This window comes from Cetorhinus maximus, chromosome 16 (assembly GCF_964194155.1).
Source record: "Cetorhinus maximus chromosome 16, sCetMax3.hap1.1, whole genome shotgun sequence".
Taxonomy (NCBI): Eukaryota; Metazoa; Chordata; class Chondrichthyes; order Lamniformes; family Cetorhinidae; genus Cetorhinus; species Cetorhinus maximus.
Window position 1 is genome coordinate 106,099,547 of NC_135894.1, and position 18,611 is coordinate 106,118,157.

Genomic DNA, 18,611 nt, shown 5'->3' on the forward strand with positions numbered 1-18,611 from the left:
CCTCACACTTCTCTGTATTAAAATCCATCTGCCACTCATCTGCCCATTCTGCTAGTCTATCTATGTCCTATTGCAGTCAATTGATATCATCATCACTGTTTGCCGCTCCTCTCCAAATTTGGTATCATTGGCAAATTTGAAATTTTACTCTTTATTCCAATACCCAAGTCTTTTATATACGTAGCAAAAAAAGCAGTGGTCCTCGCATTGACTCTTGGGGAACACTACTGTCTACCACCCACCAGTTTGAAAAACAGCCATCTACCATGACTCACTGCTTTCTGTCCTTAAGCCAATATTTTATCCATTTGGACACCGACCCTCCTATTCCATGAGCCTCAATTTTGATAACCAGTTTTTTATGTGGTATTTTGTCAAACTTTCTTAAAATTCATATGGACAACATCCACCACATTTCCCTTCATCAACCTTCTCTGTTACTTCATCAAAAAATGCAATTAGTCAAGGATAATCTGCCTTTTACAAGTCAGGGCTGGCTCTCCTTGATTAACTCAAATCTCTCCAAGTGCCTGTTGATTTTTTTCTCCGATTATGAATTCCAAAATATTACCCACTGCTGATATTAAACTAACTGGTCTGTTATTGCTAGGGCTGTCCTTACACATTTTTTTATTCACTTATGGATGTGGGCATCACTGGCTGGGCCAGCATTTACTGCCCATCCCTAATTGCTCTTGAGAATGTGGTGGTGAGCTGCCTTCTTGAACCGCTGCAGTCCATGTGGTGTAGTTACACCCACATTGCTGTTAGAAAGGGAGTTCCAGGATTTTGATCCAGCAACAGTGAAGGAGCGGTGATATATTTCCAAGTCAGAATGGTGAGTAGCTTGGAGGTGAATTTCCAGGTGGTGGTGTTCCCATGTATCTGCTGCCTTTGTCCTTCTAGATGGTATTGGTCATGGGTTTGGAAGGTGCAGCCTAAGGAGCTTTGGTAAATTTTTGCGGTGCATTTTGTGGGTGGTACACACTGCTGCTACTCTGCATCGGTGGTGGAAGGGGTGGATGTTTGTGGAAGGGGTGCGAATCAAACTGGCTGCTTTATCCTGGATGCTTTCTTGAGTGCTGTTGGAGCTGCACTCATCCAGGCAAGTGGAGAGTATTCCATCACACTCCTGACTTGTGCCTTGTAGATGGTGGACAGTCTTTAGGGAGTCAGGAGGTGAGTTACTAGGATTCCTAGCCTCTGAACTGCTCTTGTAGCCACAGTAGTTATGTGGCTACTCCAGTTCGGTTTCTGGTCAGTGATAACCCCCAGGATGTTGATAGTGGAGGATTCAGTGATGGTAATGCCATTGAATGTGAAGGGGTGATGGTTAGATTCTCTCTTGTTGGAGATCCTCACTGCCTGGCACCTGCGCGGCATGAATGTTACTTGCCACTTGTCAGTCCAAGCCTGGATATTGTCCAGGTCTTGCTGCATTTGGACATGGACTGCTTCAGTATCTGAGGAGTTGCGAATGGTTCTGAACATTATGCAATCATCAGCGAACATCCCCACTTCTGACCTTATGATGGAAGGAAGGTCATTGATGAAACAGCTGAAGGTGGTTGGGCTGAGGACACTACCCTGAAAAACTCCTGCAGTGACATCCTGGAACTGAGATGTTGACCTCCAACAACCACGACCATCTTCCTTTGTGCTAGGTATGACTTCAACCAGTGGAGAGTACCCACCTCACCGATTCCCATTGACTCCAGGTTTGCTGGGGCTCCTTGAAGCCACACAGTCAAATGCTGCCTCGATGTCAAGAGCAGTCACTCTCACCTCACTTCTCGAGCTCAGCTCTTTTGTCCATGTTTGGTTCAAGGCTGCAATGAGGTCAGGAGCTGAGTGGCCTTGGAAGAACCGAAACTGAGCATCAGTGAGCAGGTTGTTGCTGAGTAAGTGCCGCATGATAGCACTGTCAACAACACTTTCCATCACTTTGCTGACGATCGAGAGTAGACTGATGGGGCGGTAATTGGCCTACTTTTTATGGACAGGACAGACATGGGCAGTTTTCCACATTGCTGGGTAGACTCCAAGGAAGACCTTGCAGAGTCGACAGGGTTGGGTTTACCGTTGTCATTTCCAGTGCCTAGGTTGATGCTGGGTGACCATCTGGCTTCATTCCTTTTTGCAGACTTTGTAGTAGTTTTGATACAACTGAGTAGCTTGCTGGCCTTTTCTGGGAGCAGTTAGGAGTCAACCACATTACTGTGGGTCGAGTCACATGTAGGCCAGACTAGGCAGGGATGGCAGATTTCCTTCCCTAAAGGACATTAGCGAACCAGATGGGTTTTTATGACAACCGACAATGGTTTCATAGTCACTATTACCAAGACTAGCTTTTTAAAAAAAATTCCAGCTTTATTAACTGAATTTAGTGCTGGGATTTGAACCCATATCCCCAGAGCATAAGCCTGAGCCTCTGGATTACTTTTTCAGCGACATCACACTATGCCACCACCTCCCCGATTTAGTGCATTTAGTTTTACAACAAAGGCATATCCACCCAAGTGAACCCTGCAAAATCCTCCTCACTAACATTTGAGGACTTGTGTCAGAATTGGGGGAGCTGACTCAGAGACTAGTCAAGCATCAGTCTGACATTGTCACACTCACTGCATCATACCTTACAGGCAATGCTCCATCAACACGACTGGGTTTATCCTGTCCCACCAGCAGGGAAAGCCAACTAGAGGTAGCTGCACAATAATACACTATTGGGAGGAGTAGTTCTGGGAGTCTTCAATATTTACTGTGGATTCCATCAAGTCTCATGGCATCAGCTCAAACATGGGAAGAGATACCTCTTGATGATTACCACCCTCCCTCAGCTCCCCCATGTTGGAAAAAGCACTGAAGGTAGCAAGGGCACAGAATGTCCTCTGGGTGGGGAAGTGGTTCAGTAGCACCACTAATGACCAAGCTGGCCAAGTCCTGATGGATATTTCTGCCATACTGGGCCTGCAGCAAGTGGTAAGGGAACCAACAAGAGGGGAAACCTACTTGACCTCACCCTCACCAATCTACCTGAGGCAGAGTCATCTTCCATGGTAATATTGGCAGCAGTGATCACCACACAGTCCTTGTGGAAAAAAAGTTCCATCTTCACACAGAGGATACCCTCCACTTTGTTGTGTGGCACTACCACTGTGCTAAATGGAATAGATGAAGAACAGATCTAGAAACTCAAAATTGGGCACCATAAGGCAGTGTGGGCCATTGGCAACAGCAAAATTGTATTCAACCAGAACATGTAACCTCATGGCCTGGCATATCCTCACACTACTGTTACCATCAAGCTAGGGGACCAACCCAGGTTCAATGGGGAGTGTAGAAAATCTGCCAGGAACAGTACCAGGTACATATAAGACAGTCACTACCTGATACCTACATCCTTCCTGATTTCCAAGACCCCACATCCAAACCGACACAAACAAAATAGGCACCCACACCATATGCAACACCTACACCATACCCAATAGCCACTGCCCACACCCAATCCAAAATCACTCCCCACAACCTATCCAACACCCACTCCACTCATCTCACCTGACTCCCCAAATCCCACCAGGCTCCCCAAATCCTGCCCAACATTCACCCCCACACCCTCTACCCAACACCCACTCCCACAACCTACCAACACCCACTCCCACACCCTATTCGACACCTCCACACCCTATTCAACAGCTACTCCCGACACGTACACCTTCAGCCACCACTGTGGGTGAGCTGGCCCTGGGACATTTGGTCTGGAATGCCAGAACTGTCAGTCTGATTTACTGGGACTCTCAGAATGGTTTACCAGAACTGTCAGTCTGGATTAACAGGACTCTCAGAGTGGATTATCGGGACAGTCCGTCTCCATTGCCAGGAATGGCACAATGGATTACGGGGACTGTCAGAATGGATTAGAACAAAGAACGAAGAACAAAGATAAGTACAGCACAGGAACAGGCCCTTCGGCCCTCCAATCCTGTGCCGATCATATTGCCCGTCAACTAAAACATTTTGCACTTCGGGGGTCCGTATCCCTCTACTCCCATCCTATTCATGTATTTGTCAAGCTGCCTCTTAAACACCACTATCGCAACTGCTTCCACCACCTCCTCTGGCAGCGAATTCCAGACACTCACTATCCTCTGCGTAAAAAACTTGCCCCGCACATCTCCTCTATAGTTTTCTCCTCTCACCTTAAATCTATGTCCCCTAGTAATTGACTCTGCCACCCTGGGAAAACCATGCTGCCTCTCACTAATATGCCCATTTGCTTCTAAATGGTAGTAAATCCTGTCACGAAGAATCTTCTCCAATAATTTCCCTACCACTGACGTAAGGCTCACTGGCCTGTAATTTCCTGGATTATCCCTGCTACCCTTCTTAAACAATGGAACAACAGTGGCCATTCTCCAGTCCTCTGGGACCTCACCTGTAGCCAGTGAGGATACAAAGATTTCTGTCAAGGCCCCAGCAATCTCCTCCCTTGCCTCCCTCAGTACTCTGAGGTAGATCCCATCTGGCCCTGGGGACTTATCCACCTTAATATTCTTCAAGATGCCTAACACCTCCTCTTTTTGATCTCAACATGATCCAGGCTATGTACACACTCTTCCCTAGACAAATCGACCGCTAAGTCCTTCTCTTTGGTGAATACTGATGAGAAGTATTCATTTAGTATCTCTCCCATTTCTTCTGGCTTCACACACAGATTCCCATCTCTGTCCCTGAGTGGGCCTACCCTTTCCCTGGCTACCCTCTTGCTTTTTACATATGTATAAAAGGCCTTGGGATTTTCTTTAATCCTGGTTGCCAGTGACTTTTCACGGCCCCTTTTAGCCCTCCTGACTCCTTGCTTAAGTTTCTTTCTACTTTCTTTATATTCTCCACAGGCTTCATCTGTTCCCAGCCTTCTAGCCCTTTTCTTTTTGACTAATCTCACAATATCCTTCGTTATCCAAGGTTCCTGAAACTTGCCATGATTATCCTTCATCCTGGAAGGAACATGCCGGTCCTGAATTCTTATCAACTGACGTTTGAAAGCCCCCCACATGTCAGTTGTTGATTTGCCCTCAAACATCCGCCTCCAGTCTAGATTCCTCAGTTCCTGCCTAATATTGTTATAATTAGCCTTCCACCAATTAAGCACCTTAACCCGAGGACTTCTGTTATCCTTATCCACCAGTACCTTGAAACTTATTGAATTATGGTCACTTTTCCCAAAATGCTCCCCTACTGAAACTTCAACCACCTGGCCGGGTTCATTCCCTAATACCAGGTCCAGTATTGCCCCTTCCCTAGTTGGACTATCTACATATTGTCTCAGGAAGCCACCCTGGATGCACCTTACAAATTCTGCACCATCCAAAACCCCTAGCACTAAGTGATTCCTAGTCAATATAGAGAAAGTTAAAATCACCCACCACAACAACCCTATTGCTTTCACATCTTTCCAAAATCTGCCTACATAACTGTTCCTCAATGTCCCACCGGCAATTGGGAGACCTATAGTAAACCCCCAACATTGTGACTGCACCCTTCCTTTTTCCGGAGCTCTACCCATATTGCCTTGCTGCATGAGCCCACCGAGGTGTCCTCCTGTCATACAGCTGTGATATTCCCCTTAACCAGCAGTGCAACTCCCCCACCTTTTCTACATCCCTCTCTATCGTGCCTGAAACATCTAAATCCTGGAACGTTTATCTGCCAATCCTGTCCATCCTTCAACCAAGTCTCTGTAATAGCAATAACATCATAGTCCCAAGTACTAATCCAAGCTCTAAGATCATCTGCCTTGCCTGTTATACTTCTCGCATTGAAACAAATGCATTTCAGACCCCCAATCCCACTGTGTTCAGTAATTTCTCCCTGCTTGCCCTTCCTCTTAGTCCTACTGGCCATATTACTCTGGTTCCCACCCCCCTGCCATACTAGTTTAAATCTAGATTACTGGGACTCAGTCCCCGTAATCCAGACTGAGTCCCAGTAATACAGACTGACAGTCTCAGTAATCCATTCTGACAGTCCCTGTAATCCAGGCTATCAGAATGGATTACTGAGGCTGTCCGAGTGGATTATCAGGACACCAACGCAAATACTGTGGATGCTGGAGGCCCAAAATTAAAATTTAAGAAATATCAGAGGCAGCTTTAAACTAAATAGTGGGGGTAAGGGATCAAATTTGGAAATATGTAGTAAATCAAAGAGTAGAGATAAGGCAAGAGTGAAAGGTACTAATATGGGAAATTATAAACAGACCGTGACAGGAAAGGACAGAGTGTACAAATCTAAGATTAAATCAGCTAAGGCTAGAAATTACAGAATTAAGAAAAGGGCAAAACTAAACGCTCTATATCTGAATCCCCGTAGCATTTGGAACAAAACTGATGAAAGGATAGCGTGAATAGAACTAAATAAGTAGGATCTCATAGCCATTACAGAGACATGGCTGCATGATGGCCGTGAATATTGAAGAGTATGTGACATATAAGGACAGGAAGTTAGGAAAAGGTGGCGGGGTTCCTCAGGGAATTAATGATTGTATTAGCACAATAAAGATGACCTAAGTTCAGGGAATCAGGATGTAGAAGCGGTTTGGGTCGAGATGAGAAATATGAAAGGCAAGAAGTCACTTCTGGGAGTGGTGTGCAGGCCCCCGAATACTAAGCATACAGTAGGACAGGGTATAAGGGAAGAAATAATGGGAGCTTGTCAGAAAGGTACAGCAATAATCATAGGCGATCTTAATCTACATATGGACTGGAAAAATCAGATGGAAAAAAATAGCATAGATGAGAGATTCATAGAATGTTTTCGAGATATTCTTAGAACAGCACATTCTGGCACCAACCATAGGCCATACTAGAATGGGTATTGTGCAACAAGATAGGATTAATTAACGTCCTCATGGTGAAGGTGCCCCCTGGTAGCAGCGATCATAATATGATTGAATTTTACACTCAATTTCAGCGAGAGAAGAGTGGAAAATCACAGAATTTTAACGGCACAGGAGGAGGCCATTCAGCCCATCGTGTCTGCACCGGCTCTCCAAATGAGCATTATGACCTAGTGCCATTGCCCGGTCTTTTGCCTGTACCCCTGCACATTGTTTCTATTCAAACAATCATCTAATATCCTCTTGAATGCCTCAATTGAACCTGCCTTCACTACACTTCCAGGCAGTGCATTCCAGACTCAAGCCACTCATTGTGTGAAAAAGCTTTTTCTCACGTCACATTTGCTTCTTTTGCAAATCACTTTAAATCTGTGCCCTCTCGTTCTTGATCCTTTTACGAGTGGGAACAGCTTCTCCCTGTCTACTCTGTCCAGCCCCCTCATGATTTTGAACATTTCTATCAAATCTCCTCTCAGCCTTCTTCTCTCCAAGGAGAACAGTCCCAACCTCCCCAATCTATCCTCATAACTGAAGTTTCTCATCCCTGGAACCATTCTTATAAACCTCTTCTGCACGCTCTCTAATGTGTTCACATCCTCCCTATAACGTGGTGCCCAGAACTGTATACGATACTCCAGCTGAGGTCTAACAAGTGTCTTATATAAATTGAGCATAACCTCCTTGCTCTTTTACTTTATGCCCCTATTAATAAAGCCCAGGATACTATGTGTTTTATCAACTGCTCTCTCCACCTGTCCTGCCACCTTCAATGATTGATGCACATATACACCCAGGTCTTTCTGCTCCTGCAACCCCTTCAAAATTTCACTCCTTATTTCATATTGTCTGTCCACGTTTTTCCTAACAAAATGCATCACCTCACACTTCTCCACGTTGAACTTCATCTGCCACCTATCTGCCCAAAGCAGCAACTTGTCTATGACCTTTTGAAGTTCTACATTGTCCTCCTCGCAGTTTACAACACTCCCAAGCTTTGCAGCATCAGCAAACTTTGAAATTGTCCCCTGCACACCAAGATCTAGATCATTAACATATATCAGGAAAAGCAAGGGTCCCAATACCAACCCCCGGGGAACTCCAATACAAACCTTCCTCCAGCACAAATAATATCCATTGACCGTTACTCTCTGCTTCCTATCTGATGCAAAAACAGAATAAGAAAGGTGGCTTAACCATGGATAACAAAATAAATTAGGGATCATATTAGAATCAGAGAATCACAAAGTGCAGAAGAGGCCCTTCAAGTCTGCACCGACATGTGAGAAACACCTGACCTACCTACCTAATCCCATTTACCAGCACTTGGCCCATAGCCTTGAATGTTATGATGTGCCAAGTGCTCATCCAGGTATTTTTTAAAGGAGATGAGGCAACCCGCCTCCACCACCCTCCCAGACAGCGCATTCCAAACTGTCACCACCCTCTGGGTAAAAACCTTTTTCCTCACATCCCCCCTAAACGTCCTGGCCCTCACTTTGAACTTATGTCCCCTTTTGACTGATCCTTCAACTAAGGGGACCAGCTGCTCCCTATCCACCCTGTCCATGCCCCTCATCATCTTGTACACCTCGATCAGGTCACCCGTCAGTCTTCTCTGCTCCAACGAAAACAACCCAAGTCTATCCAACCTCTCATAACTTAAATGTTTCATCTCAGGTAACATCCTGGTGAATCTCCTCTGCACCCCCTCCAGTGCAACCACATCCTTCCTATAATGTGGCGACCAGAACTGCACACACTACTCCAGCTGTGGTCTCACCAAGGTTCTATACAACTCCAACATTACCTCCCTACTTTTGCAATCTATGCCTCGATTGATAAAGGCAAGTGTCCCATATGCCTTTTTCACCAACCCACTAACCGGAGTACAGTGCATAGTCCCCTTACTTCAGGAAGGATGTAGTTGCACTGGAGGTGGTTCAGAGGAGGTTCACTAGATTGATTCCAGAGATGCGGGGCTTGTCTTATGAGGAGAGATTGAGCAGTTTAGGCCTATACTCACTAGAGTTTAGAAGGATGAGAGGAGATCGAATTGAGGTATATAATATGCTAAAGGGGATGAGCAAAGTAGACGTGGAGTGGATGTTTCCCCTTGTGGGGCATTTTAGAACGAGAGGCCACAGTTTAGGCTAAGAGGTGGTAGATTTAAATCAGAGATGAGGAGGAATTACTTTTCTCAAAGGGTCGTGAATCTGTGGAATTCACTACCTCAGAGTGCAGTGGATGCCGGGACGCTGAATAAATTTAGGGAGGAGGTAGACAGATTTTTAATTAGCAATGGGTTGAAACGTTATAGGGAGAGGGCAGGAAATTGGAGTTGAAGCCGAAATGAGATCAGCCATGATCTTAATGAATAGCGGGGCACACTCGAGGGGCTGAATTGCCTACTCCTGCTCCTAGTTCTTATGCCTTTTTCACCACCCCACTAACATGCCCCTCCGACTTCAGAGATCTATGGACACACACGCCAAGGTCCCTTTGTTCCTCAGGACTTCCTAGTGTTATGCCATTCATTGAATACTTCCTTGTCAAATTACTCCTTCCAAAGTGTATCACCTCACACTTTTCAGGGTTAAATTCCATCTGCCACTTATCTGCCCATTTGACCATCCCGTCTATATCTTCCTGTAGCCCAAGACACTCAACCTCACTGTGAAGCACCCGGCCAATCTTTGTGTCACCACAACTTACTAATCCTACTCCCCATATAGTCATCTATGTCGTTTATATAAATGACAAATAATAGGGGACTCAGCACAGATCGCCACTGGACACTGGCTTCCAGTCACCAATGCATCCTTCTGTCATCACCTTCTCCTAGTTGTCTCCTACAACTAAGCCAATTTTGAATCCGCCTTATCAAATTACCCTGTATCCCATGTGCATTTGCCTTCTTTATAAATCTCCCATGTGGGACCTTGTCAAAGGCTTTGCTGAAATCCATATAAACTACATCAACTGCACTATCCTCATCTACACACCTGGTCGCCTCCTCAAAAAATTCAATCAAATTTGTTAGGCTTGACCTGCCTCTGACAAACCTTGCCTCTCCAAGCGGAGATAGATTCTCTCCTTCAGAATTTTCTCCAATAGTTTCCCTACCACTGGCATGAGACTCACTGGTCTGTAGTTCCCTGGCTTATCTCTGCAACCCTTCTTAAATAGTGGGACCACATTAGCTGTTCTCCAGTCCTCTGACACCTCCCCCGTGGCCAGAGAGGAATTAAAAATTTGGGTCAGAGCAGTTGTGATCTCCTCCCTTGCCTCCCTCAGCAGTCTGGGACACAAATCATCCGGACCTGGAGATTTGTCCACTTTTAAGCCTGCCAAGACCTTGCCAATACCTTGTCACTCCCTATATCGATTTGCTTAAGAACCTCGCAGTCTCTCCCCCCGAATTCGATACCTTCATCCTCATTTCCTTGGGTGAAGACGGATGTGAAATATTCATTCAGCACTCTACCGATGTCCTCTGGCTCCACGCATAGTTTGCCCCCTTGGTCCCTTATGGGCCCTATTCTTTCCCTAGTTATCCTCTTCCCATTGATATACTTGTAGAATATCTTGGGATTTTCCCTACTTTTACCAGCCAGAGCTTTCTCATATCCCCTCTTTGCTCTCCTAATTGCTTTCTTAAGCTCCACCTTGCACTTTCTGTACTCCACTAATGCCTGCACTGATTTGCTTCCCTTATACCTGCTAAAAGCCTCTCTTTTCCTTCTCATCGTAACCTGAATATCTCTGGTCATCCGTGGTTCTCTGGGCTTGTTACTCCTTCCTATCACCCTAGAAGGAACATGTTGAGCCTGTACCCTCCTCATTTCCTTTATGAATGCTCCCCTCTGCTCCTCTGTAGATTTCCCCACAAATAGCTGTTCCCAGTCTACCTTGGCCAGATCCTGCCTTATTTTACTAAAATCCACTCTCCCCCAATCCAAAACATTTTTTTGCAACTTATCTATTTCTTTGTCCATGACAAATTTAAACTGTATCATGTTGTGGTCGCTATCACTAAAATGCTCCCCCACCACCACCTCAGCCACCTGTCTGGCTTCATTCCCCAGAATTAGGTCCAGCACTGCGCCATCCCTTGTTGGACCCTCTACATATTGACCTAAAAAGCTCTCCTGTACACATTTCAAGAAATCCACTCCCTTAACACTATGTCTATCCAAATTAATGTTGAAATGAAAGTTGAAAATCACCTAATATAATTACCCTATTGTTATTGTTTTTACACACCTCCGCAAATTGTACACATATTTGCTCCTCAATTTCCCGCTGACTATCTGGGGGTCTATGATAAACACCTAACAATGTGGCTGCCCCTTTTTTATTCCTAAACTCTACCCACAAAGCTTCATTCGATGCCCCCTCCAAGATACCATCTCTCCTTACTGCAGTAACTGACTCCTTAACTAATAATGCAATGCCTCCTCCTCTTTTACCCCCTCCCCTGTCTCGCCTGAAGATTTTATATCCCGGAATGTTGAGTTGCCAATCCTGCCCTTCCCTTTAGATCCAAAGAGGAGACATATAAGATTGCCAGAAAAAGCAACAAGCCTGAGGATTGGATGCAGTTTAGAATTCAGCAAAAGTAGTCAAAAAGATTGATCAAGAAGGGAAAATGGAGTATGAGAGTAAACTTGCAGGGAACATAAAAACTGACTGTAAAAGCTTCTATATATATATGTGAAGAGAAAAAGATTAGCAAAGACAAATGTAGGTCCCTTACAGTCAGAAGCGGGGGAAATTATAATGGAGAACAAAGAAATGGCAGAAGAATTGAACACACATTTTGGTTCTGTATTCACAAAAGAGGACACAAATAATTTCCCAGAAATGTTAGGGAACCAAGGGTCCAGTGAGAGGGAAAAATTGAAGAAAATCAGTATTAGGAAAAAAAATGGTGCTAGAGAAATTAATGGGGTTGAAGGCTGAAAAATCCCCAGGGCCGGATAATCTACATCCCAGAGTACTAAAGGAAGTGTCCCTGGAAATATTGGATGTATTGGTGGTCATCTTCCAAAATTCTATAGGCTCTGGAGCAGTTCCTACAGATTGGGGTGTGGCAAATGTAACCGCACTATTTACAAAAGGAGGGAGGAGAAAAAAAAGAGAATTACAGACCAGTTAGCCTAACATCAATTGGGGGGAAAATGCCAGAGTCTATTATAAAAGACGTGGTAACAGAACACTTGGAAAGCATTAACGGGATTAGACAAAGTCAACATGGGTTTATGAAAGGGAAATCATGCTTAACTAATCTATTGGAGTTTTTTTCGAGGATGTAACTAGTAGAATAGATGAGGGAGAACCAGTGGATGTGGTGTACTTGGATTTCAAGAAGGTTTTTGATTAGGTCCCACATAAGAGGCTAGTGGGCAAATTTAAAGCACATGGGATCAGGGATAATATACTGGCATGGTTTGAGAATTGGTTGGCAGACCGTAAACCGAGAGTGGGAATAAATTGGTCTTTTTCTGGATGGCAGTCGGTGACTAGTGGTGTACCGCAGGGATCAGTGCTTGGGCCCCAGCTATTAACAATATTTATAAATGACTTGGATGAGGAAGCCAAATGCAGTATTTCCAAGTTTGCTGACGACACAAAACTGGGCAGGGTTGTGAGTTGTGAGGAGGATGCAAGGAGGCTTCAAGGCGATTTAGACAAGTTGTGTGTGTGGGCAAACACATGGCAGATGCAGAATAACATGGATAAATGTGAAGTTATACGCTTTGGTGTGAAAAACAGAAAGGCACAGTATTATTTAAATGGTGATACATCAGGAAATGTGGTTGTACAAAGGGACCTGGATATCCTTGTACACCAGTCAATGAAAGTAAATAGGCAGGTGCAGCTAGCAATTAGGAAGGCAAATGGTCTGTTGGCCTTCATTGCAAGAAGATTTGAGTTCAGAAGTTGAGACATCTTACTGCAGTTATGTAAGGGGAGACCACAACTGGAGGATTGCTTGCAGTTTTGGTCTCCCTACCTATGAAAGGATTTACTTGCCATAGAGGGAGTGTAGCAAAGGTTTACTAGGCTGATACCGGAGATAGCAGGACTGTCGTATTTGGAGAGATTGGTTCGACTGGGCTTGTATTCACTAGAGTTTAGAAGAATGAGAGGGGATCTGATTGAAATGTACAAAATTCCAACAGGGCCAGACAGACTAGATGCAGGGAGGATATTTCCCCTGGTTGGGGAGTCTAGAACCAGGGGTCACAGCCTCAAGATATGGGACAGGCCATTTAGGACTGAGATGAGGAAACATTTCTTCACGCAGAAGGTGGTCAACATGTGGAATTCTCTACCACAGAAGGCTGCGGAGGCAGGTCACTGAGTATATTCAAGAAAGAAATTTATAATTTTGGATATTAGTGGCATCAAGGGGTATGGAGAGAAAGCAGGAATATGGTGTTGAGATAGGGGATCAGCCATGATCATATTGAATGGCAGAGTAGGCTCGAAGGGCCGAATGGCCTACTCCTGCTCCTAGTTTCTATTTTTCTATGTTTCAACCAATTTTGTATCCACATTGCTACTGTCCCTTTTATTCCATGAGCAATAACTTTACTCACAAGTTTGTTGTGTGGGACTGTGTCAAATGCCTTTCGAAAGTCCATGTACGCCACATCAACAGCATTACCCTCATCGACCTTTTCTGTCACCTCTTCAAAAACCTCCAGCATGTTAGTTAAACACAATTTCCCCTTTAGAAATGCATGCTGGCTCTTCCTTATCAACCCATATTTTTCCATGTGACTACTAATTCTATCCCAATTAACTTTTTCTAGAATCCTGCCACCACTCAAGTTAGCCTGACTGGTCTGTAATTGCTGGGCTTATGCTTACAGCTTTTTTTGAACAAGGGTGTAATGTTTGCAATTCTCCAGTCCTCTGGCACCACCCGCCGAATCTTGGGAAGACTGAAAGATTGTGGCAAGTGCCCCTGCAACTTCTACTCTCACCTCCTCCAATATCCTTGGATGTATCTCGTCCAGAGCAGTGCGTGAGAAAGAGGGTGTCCCAGAGGGATCAAGGACAGAATCAATTAGGCTACAGCTAAGGAACAAAAGGGCAGCAATTACATTGCTTGGTGTAGTTTATAGACCGCCAACTAGTGAGAAGGACGTAGAAGGCCTTATCAACTTTAAGTACCAACAGTCTATTCAACACTTCTTCCTTAACAATTTTGAACCATTCTAGTGACAGAGTTTCCTCGTCTGTCACCAAGGCCTGGGTAGCATCTGCCTTCTTCGTAAAGACGGATGCAAAGTATTAATTTAATACCTCAGCCATGGCCCCTTTGTCCATGTGCAAATTCCCTTTTAGGTCCCTAATTGGCCCTACTCCTCCTTTTACCACGCTTACTATTTATATGCCTACAGAAGACTTTGATATTCCCCTTTATATTGGCTGCCAGACTTTTCTTATAATCCCTCTTCACTTCTCTAATATGCTTTTTCGCCTCCCCTCTGAACCTTCTGTGTTCCTCTTGGCTCTCAATTGTATTTTCCACCTGACACGTGTCATAAGCACACTTTTTCTTTTTTGTCCTAATTTCTATCTCCTTTTTCATCCAGGGAGCTCTGGATTTGTTTACGCTACCTTTCCCTTTCAATGGAATATACCTTGGCTGTGCCCGAACCAAAGTAGCCTTTTATTCAGCTACAGTTTTTCCTGCCAATCTTTTGTTCCAGTCCATTTGGCCCAGCTCCCGTTGTTGTCCCATCGAAGTCGGCTCCTGGCCATTTAACTATTCTTACTCTGGATTGCCTATCGTCCTTTTCTATCATAATCCTAAAATTTATAATACAATGATCACTGTCTCCTAAATGCACCCCCACTGACACGTGATCTACTTAGCTCACCTCATTTCCAAGAACCAGGTCCAACAGTGTATCTTTTCTTGTTGGATTGGACACATACTGCTGTAGAAAATTCTCCTGAACACAATCTAGGAATTTTTGCCCCTGTCCACCCTTTACACTACCACTGTCCCAGTCTACATTTGGGTAACTAAACTCACCCATTATAATTACTCTATAATGCTTGCATCTCTCTGTAATTTCCCTGTACATTTGTTCTTCCACGTCCTTCTCACTAGTTGGCGATCTATAGACTACACCGAGCAATGTAATTGCATCCTTTCTGTTCCTTAGCTCTGGCCCAATTGATTCTGTCCTTGAACCCTCTGGGACATCCTCTTTCTCCAGCACTGCAATGCTCTCTTTAACCAATACCGCCACCCTCTTGCTTGCCTATCTTTTCTGAACACCTTGTACCCAGGAATATTTAACACCCAGTTCTGCCCTTCATTGAGTCAGGTCTCTGTTATCGCCACAACATCACATTTCCACTTGCCAATGTGCCTGTAATTCCCCAATCTTATTTACTAAACTCCGTACATTCACATACATGCATAGTAACCCTGATTTTGATTTTGTTACTTTCTCCCTCACCCTAACTTCACCTATTAACTCACTATTCCCTATACTAGTGCTATCTGTCCCTCACAGTATTTTGTGCACCTTGGTGTTCCTCTCTAATATTTTCTCTTGGATCCCACACCCCTGCCGGGGGGTCGGTCTAAGACTAGCAGTTTAAACTTAAATAAGGGCAATTATGAGGGCATGAAAGTACAGCTAGCTAAAGTGAACTGGCAAATTAGGTTAAGAGGTAGGTCAATAGAGATGCAGTGGTAACATTTAAAGGGATATTTCAGAATACAGAATGGATACATTGCAACGAGAAAGAAAAATTCCAAGAGGGAAGACTCACCATCCGTGATTAATTTAAAAAGTTAAAGACAGTTTCAAACTTAAAGAAAAAGCATATAATTGAGCAAAGATGGGTGGCAGGTCTGAAGATTGGACAGAATATTTTTAAAAAGCAAAGGACGACTAAAAGATTAATAAGGAGGGAAAAATAGAGTACAAGAGAAAGCTAGCTAGAAATAGAACGACAGTAAGAGTTTCTATAGATATTTTTTTAAAGTCTGGGGAATTAATAATGAAAAATAAGGAGATGGCAGATGAATTGAACAAGCATATTGCATTGGTCTTCACTATAGACGATACAAGTAACATCCCAGAAATACCTGTAAATCAGGAAAAGTGGGTAGGAACTCAAGAATATTACAATCACCAGGGAAGTGGTATTGAGCAAACAGTTAGAGCTGCGGGTTGACAAATTCCCAGGTCCTGATGGACTTCATCCTAGGGTCTTAAAAGTGGTCAGTAAGATAGTTGATGTGTTGGTTTTAATTTTCCAAAATCCCTAGATTCAGGGAAGATTCCATTAGATGTGAAAATAGTGAATATAACTCAGTTATTCAAAAAGAGAGGGAGACAGAAAACAGGGCAGTTAGTTTAACATCTGTTATAGGGCAAAATGTTAGAAGCTATTATTAAAGATGTTATAGCAGGGCACCTAGAAAAATTCAAGGTGATCAGCCAGAGTCAACATGATTTTGTGAAAGGGAAATCATGTATAACCAATTTATTGGAGTTCTTTGAAGAAGTAACATATGCTGTGGATATCACCGGGTCTGTCAGTGGATTACTGGGATTGTCAGTAGATTACAGGGACTTTCAGTGGATTACTGGGATTGTCAGTGGATTACAGGGACTGTCAGTGGATTACAGGGACTGTCAGTGGATTACAGGGACTGTCAGTGGATTACTGGGATTGTCAGTGGATTACTGGGACTGTCAGTGGATTACTGGGACTGTCAGTGGATTACAGGGACTGTCAATGGATTACAGGGATTGTCAGTGGATTACAGGGATTGTCAGTCTAGATTACCAGAATTTGTGGCTAATTCTTATTTAAATGCGGTGAATTACCCGGATTGTCAGTCTGGAATATCAAAACAATGAGTGGGTTACTGGGATCGCCGGACACCCGGTGGATTACCGGAAACCCGGTGGATTGGCGGACACCCGGTGGATTACCGGAAACCCAGTGGATTACCGGGACAGTCAAACTGCTTTTACCGAGTTCCCGCTTCCTCGAGACGCCATCAGCCGCTTCATCGCCGTCAATCCCCACGCGCTCTGCGGATTATAACTCCGCGCACGCGCATCAACCCCCAAGTAACTGGAATTCCCGCCCAAACACGAGGCGGGGTCTGAGCTGGAGGGCGGGGCTAAGGTAAAGCCCGGACCAATGAGGGCGCTGCTGTCAGGGGCGGGACCAGAGAAAGGGTTGGGTTAGTTTTCGGAAGAGAAAGACCTTGAGGAGGAGGTGACGGTGAGATTGAGGGGGTGAGGGTGAGATTGAGGGGGTGACGGTGAGATTGAGGGGGTGACGGGGAGATTGAGGGGGGTGAGGGTGAGATTGAGGGGGGTGAGGGTGAGATTGAGGGGGGTGAGGGTGAGATTGAGGGGGGTGAGGGTGAGATTGAGGGGGTGAGGGTGAGATTGAGGGGTGAGGGTGAGATTGAGGGGGGTGACGGTGAGATTGAGGGGATGACGGTGAGATTGAGGGGGGTGACGGTGAGATTGAGGGGGTGAGGGTGAGATTGCAGGGGTGACGGTGAGATTGAGGAGGTGACGGTGAGATTGAGGGGGTGACGGGGAGATTGAGGGGATGACGGTGAGATTGAGAGGGGGTGACGGTGATATTGAGAGGGTGACGGTGAGATTGAGGGGGTGAGGGTGAGATTGAGGGGGTGAGGGTGAGATTGAGGGGGTGACGGTGAGATTGAGGAGGTGACGGTGAGTTTGAGGGGGTGACGGGGAGATTGAGGGGATGACGGTGAGATTGAGGGGGGTGAGGGTGAGATTGAGAGGGGGTGACGGTGAGATTGAGAGGGGGTGACGGTGAGATTGAGAGGGGGTGACGGTGAGATTGAGAGGGGGTGACGGTGAGATTGAGGGGGGTGACCGTGAGATTGAGAGGAGGTGACGGTGAGATTGAGGGGGTGACGGTGAAATTGAGAGGGGAATGACAGTGAGATTGAAAGGGGGTGAGATTGAGAGGAGGTGATGGTGAGATTGACGGGGAGGTGATGGTGAGATTGAGGGGGAGGTGATGGTGAGATGGAGAAGGGTATGATGAGAGGTAGCAGAGGTAAAGAGGCAAGGAAGAGATAACAGGAGCTTGTCAGAAAGCTACGGCGATAATCATGGGAATTTTAATCTGCATATAGACTGGAAAAATCAGATGGGCAAAGGTAGCATAGATTCGGAGTTGATAGAATGTTTCCAGGATAGTTTCTTACAACAACACGTTCTGGAACCAATCAAAGAGCCGGCTATACTAGGTCTGGTATTGAGCAATCAGATAGAATTTATTGATAACCTCACAGTGAAGTAGCGATCATAATATGGTCGAATTTTACATTCATTTTGAGGGAGAAATGCGTGCATCCAAGACTAGTATTTTAAACTTAAATAAGGCCAATTATGAAAGCATGAAAGCAGTGAACTGGGAAATGAGGTTAAAGGATAAGTCAATAGAAGTTCAGTGACAGACATTTAAAGGGATATTTCAGAACATATACATTCCAATGAGAAAGAAAAATTCCAAGGAGAGGACCCACCATCCATGGTTACCTAAAAAAGTTAAAGACAGTATCAAACTTAAAGAAAAAGCATATAATTATGCAAAGGTGGGTGGCAGGTCAGAAGGTTGGAAATAATATAAAGAAAAGCAAAGAATGACTTAAGAATTAATAAGA

At 44.7% G+C, this 18,611-nt stretch overlaps 1 protein-coding gene across 1 annotated transcript in view; it reads right to left on the reverse strand.

Annotated features, from left to right (window-relative positions):
* Positions 1–16,962, reverse strand: part of hsf2bp (heat shock transcription factor 2 binding protein) — a 164,175-nt gene extending 147,213 nt beyond the window's left edge. Inside the window, exon 1 of the mRNA XM_078560488.1 lies at positions 16,924–16,962. Within this exon, the coding sequence (XP_078416614.1) occupies positions 16,924–16,962 (39 nt within the window). The remainder of the gene's footprint in view (positions 1–16,923) is intronic.
* Between the last annotated feature and the right edge of the window lie 1,649 nt (positions 16,963–18,611).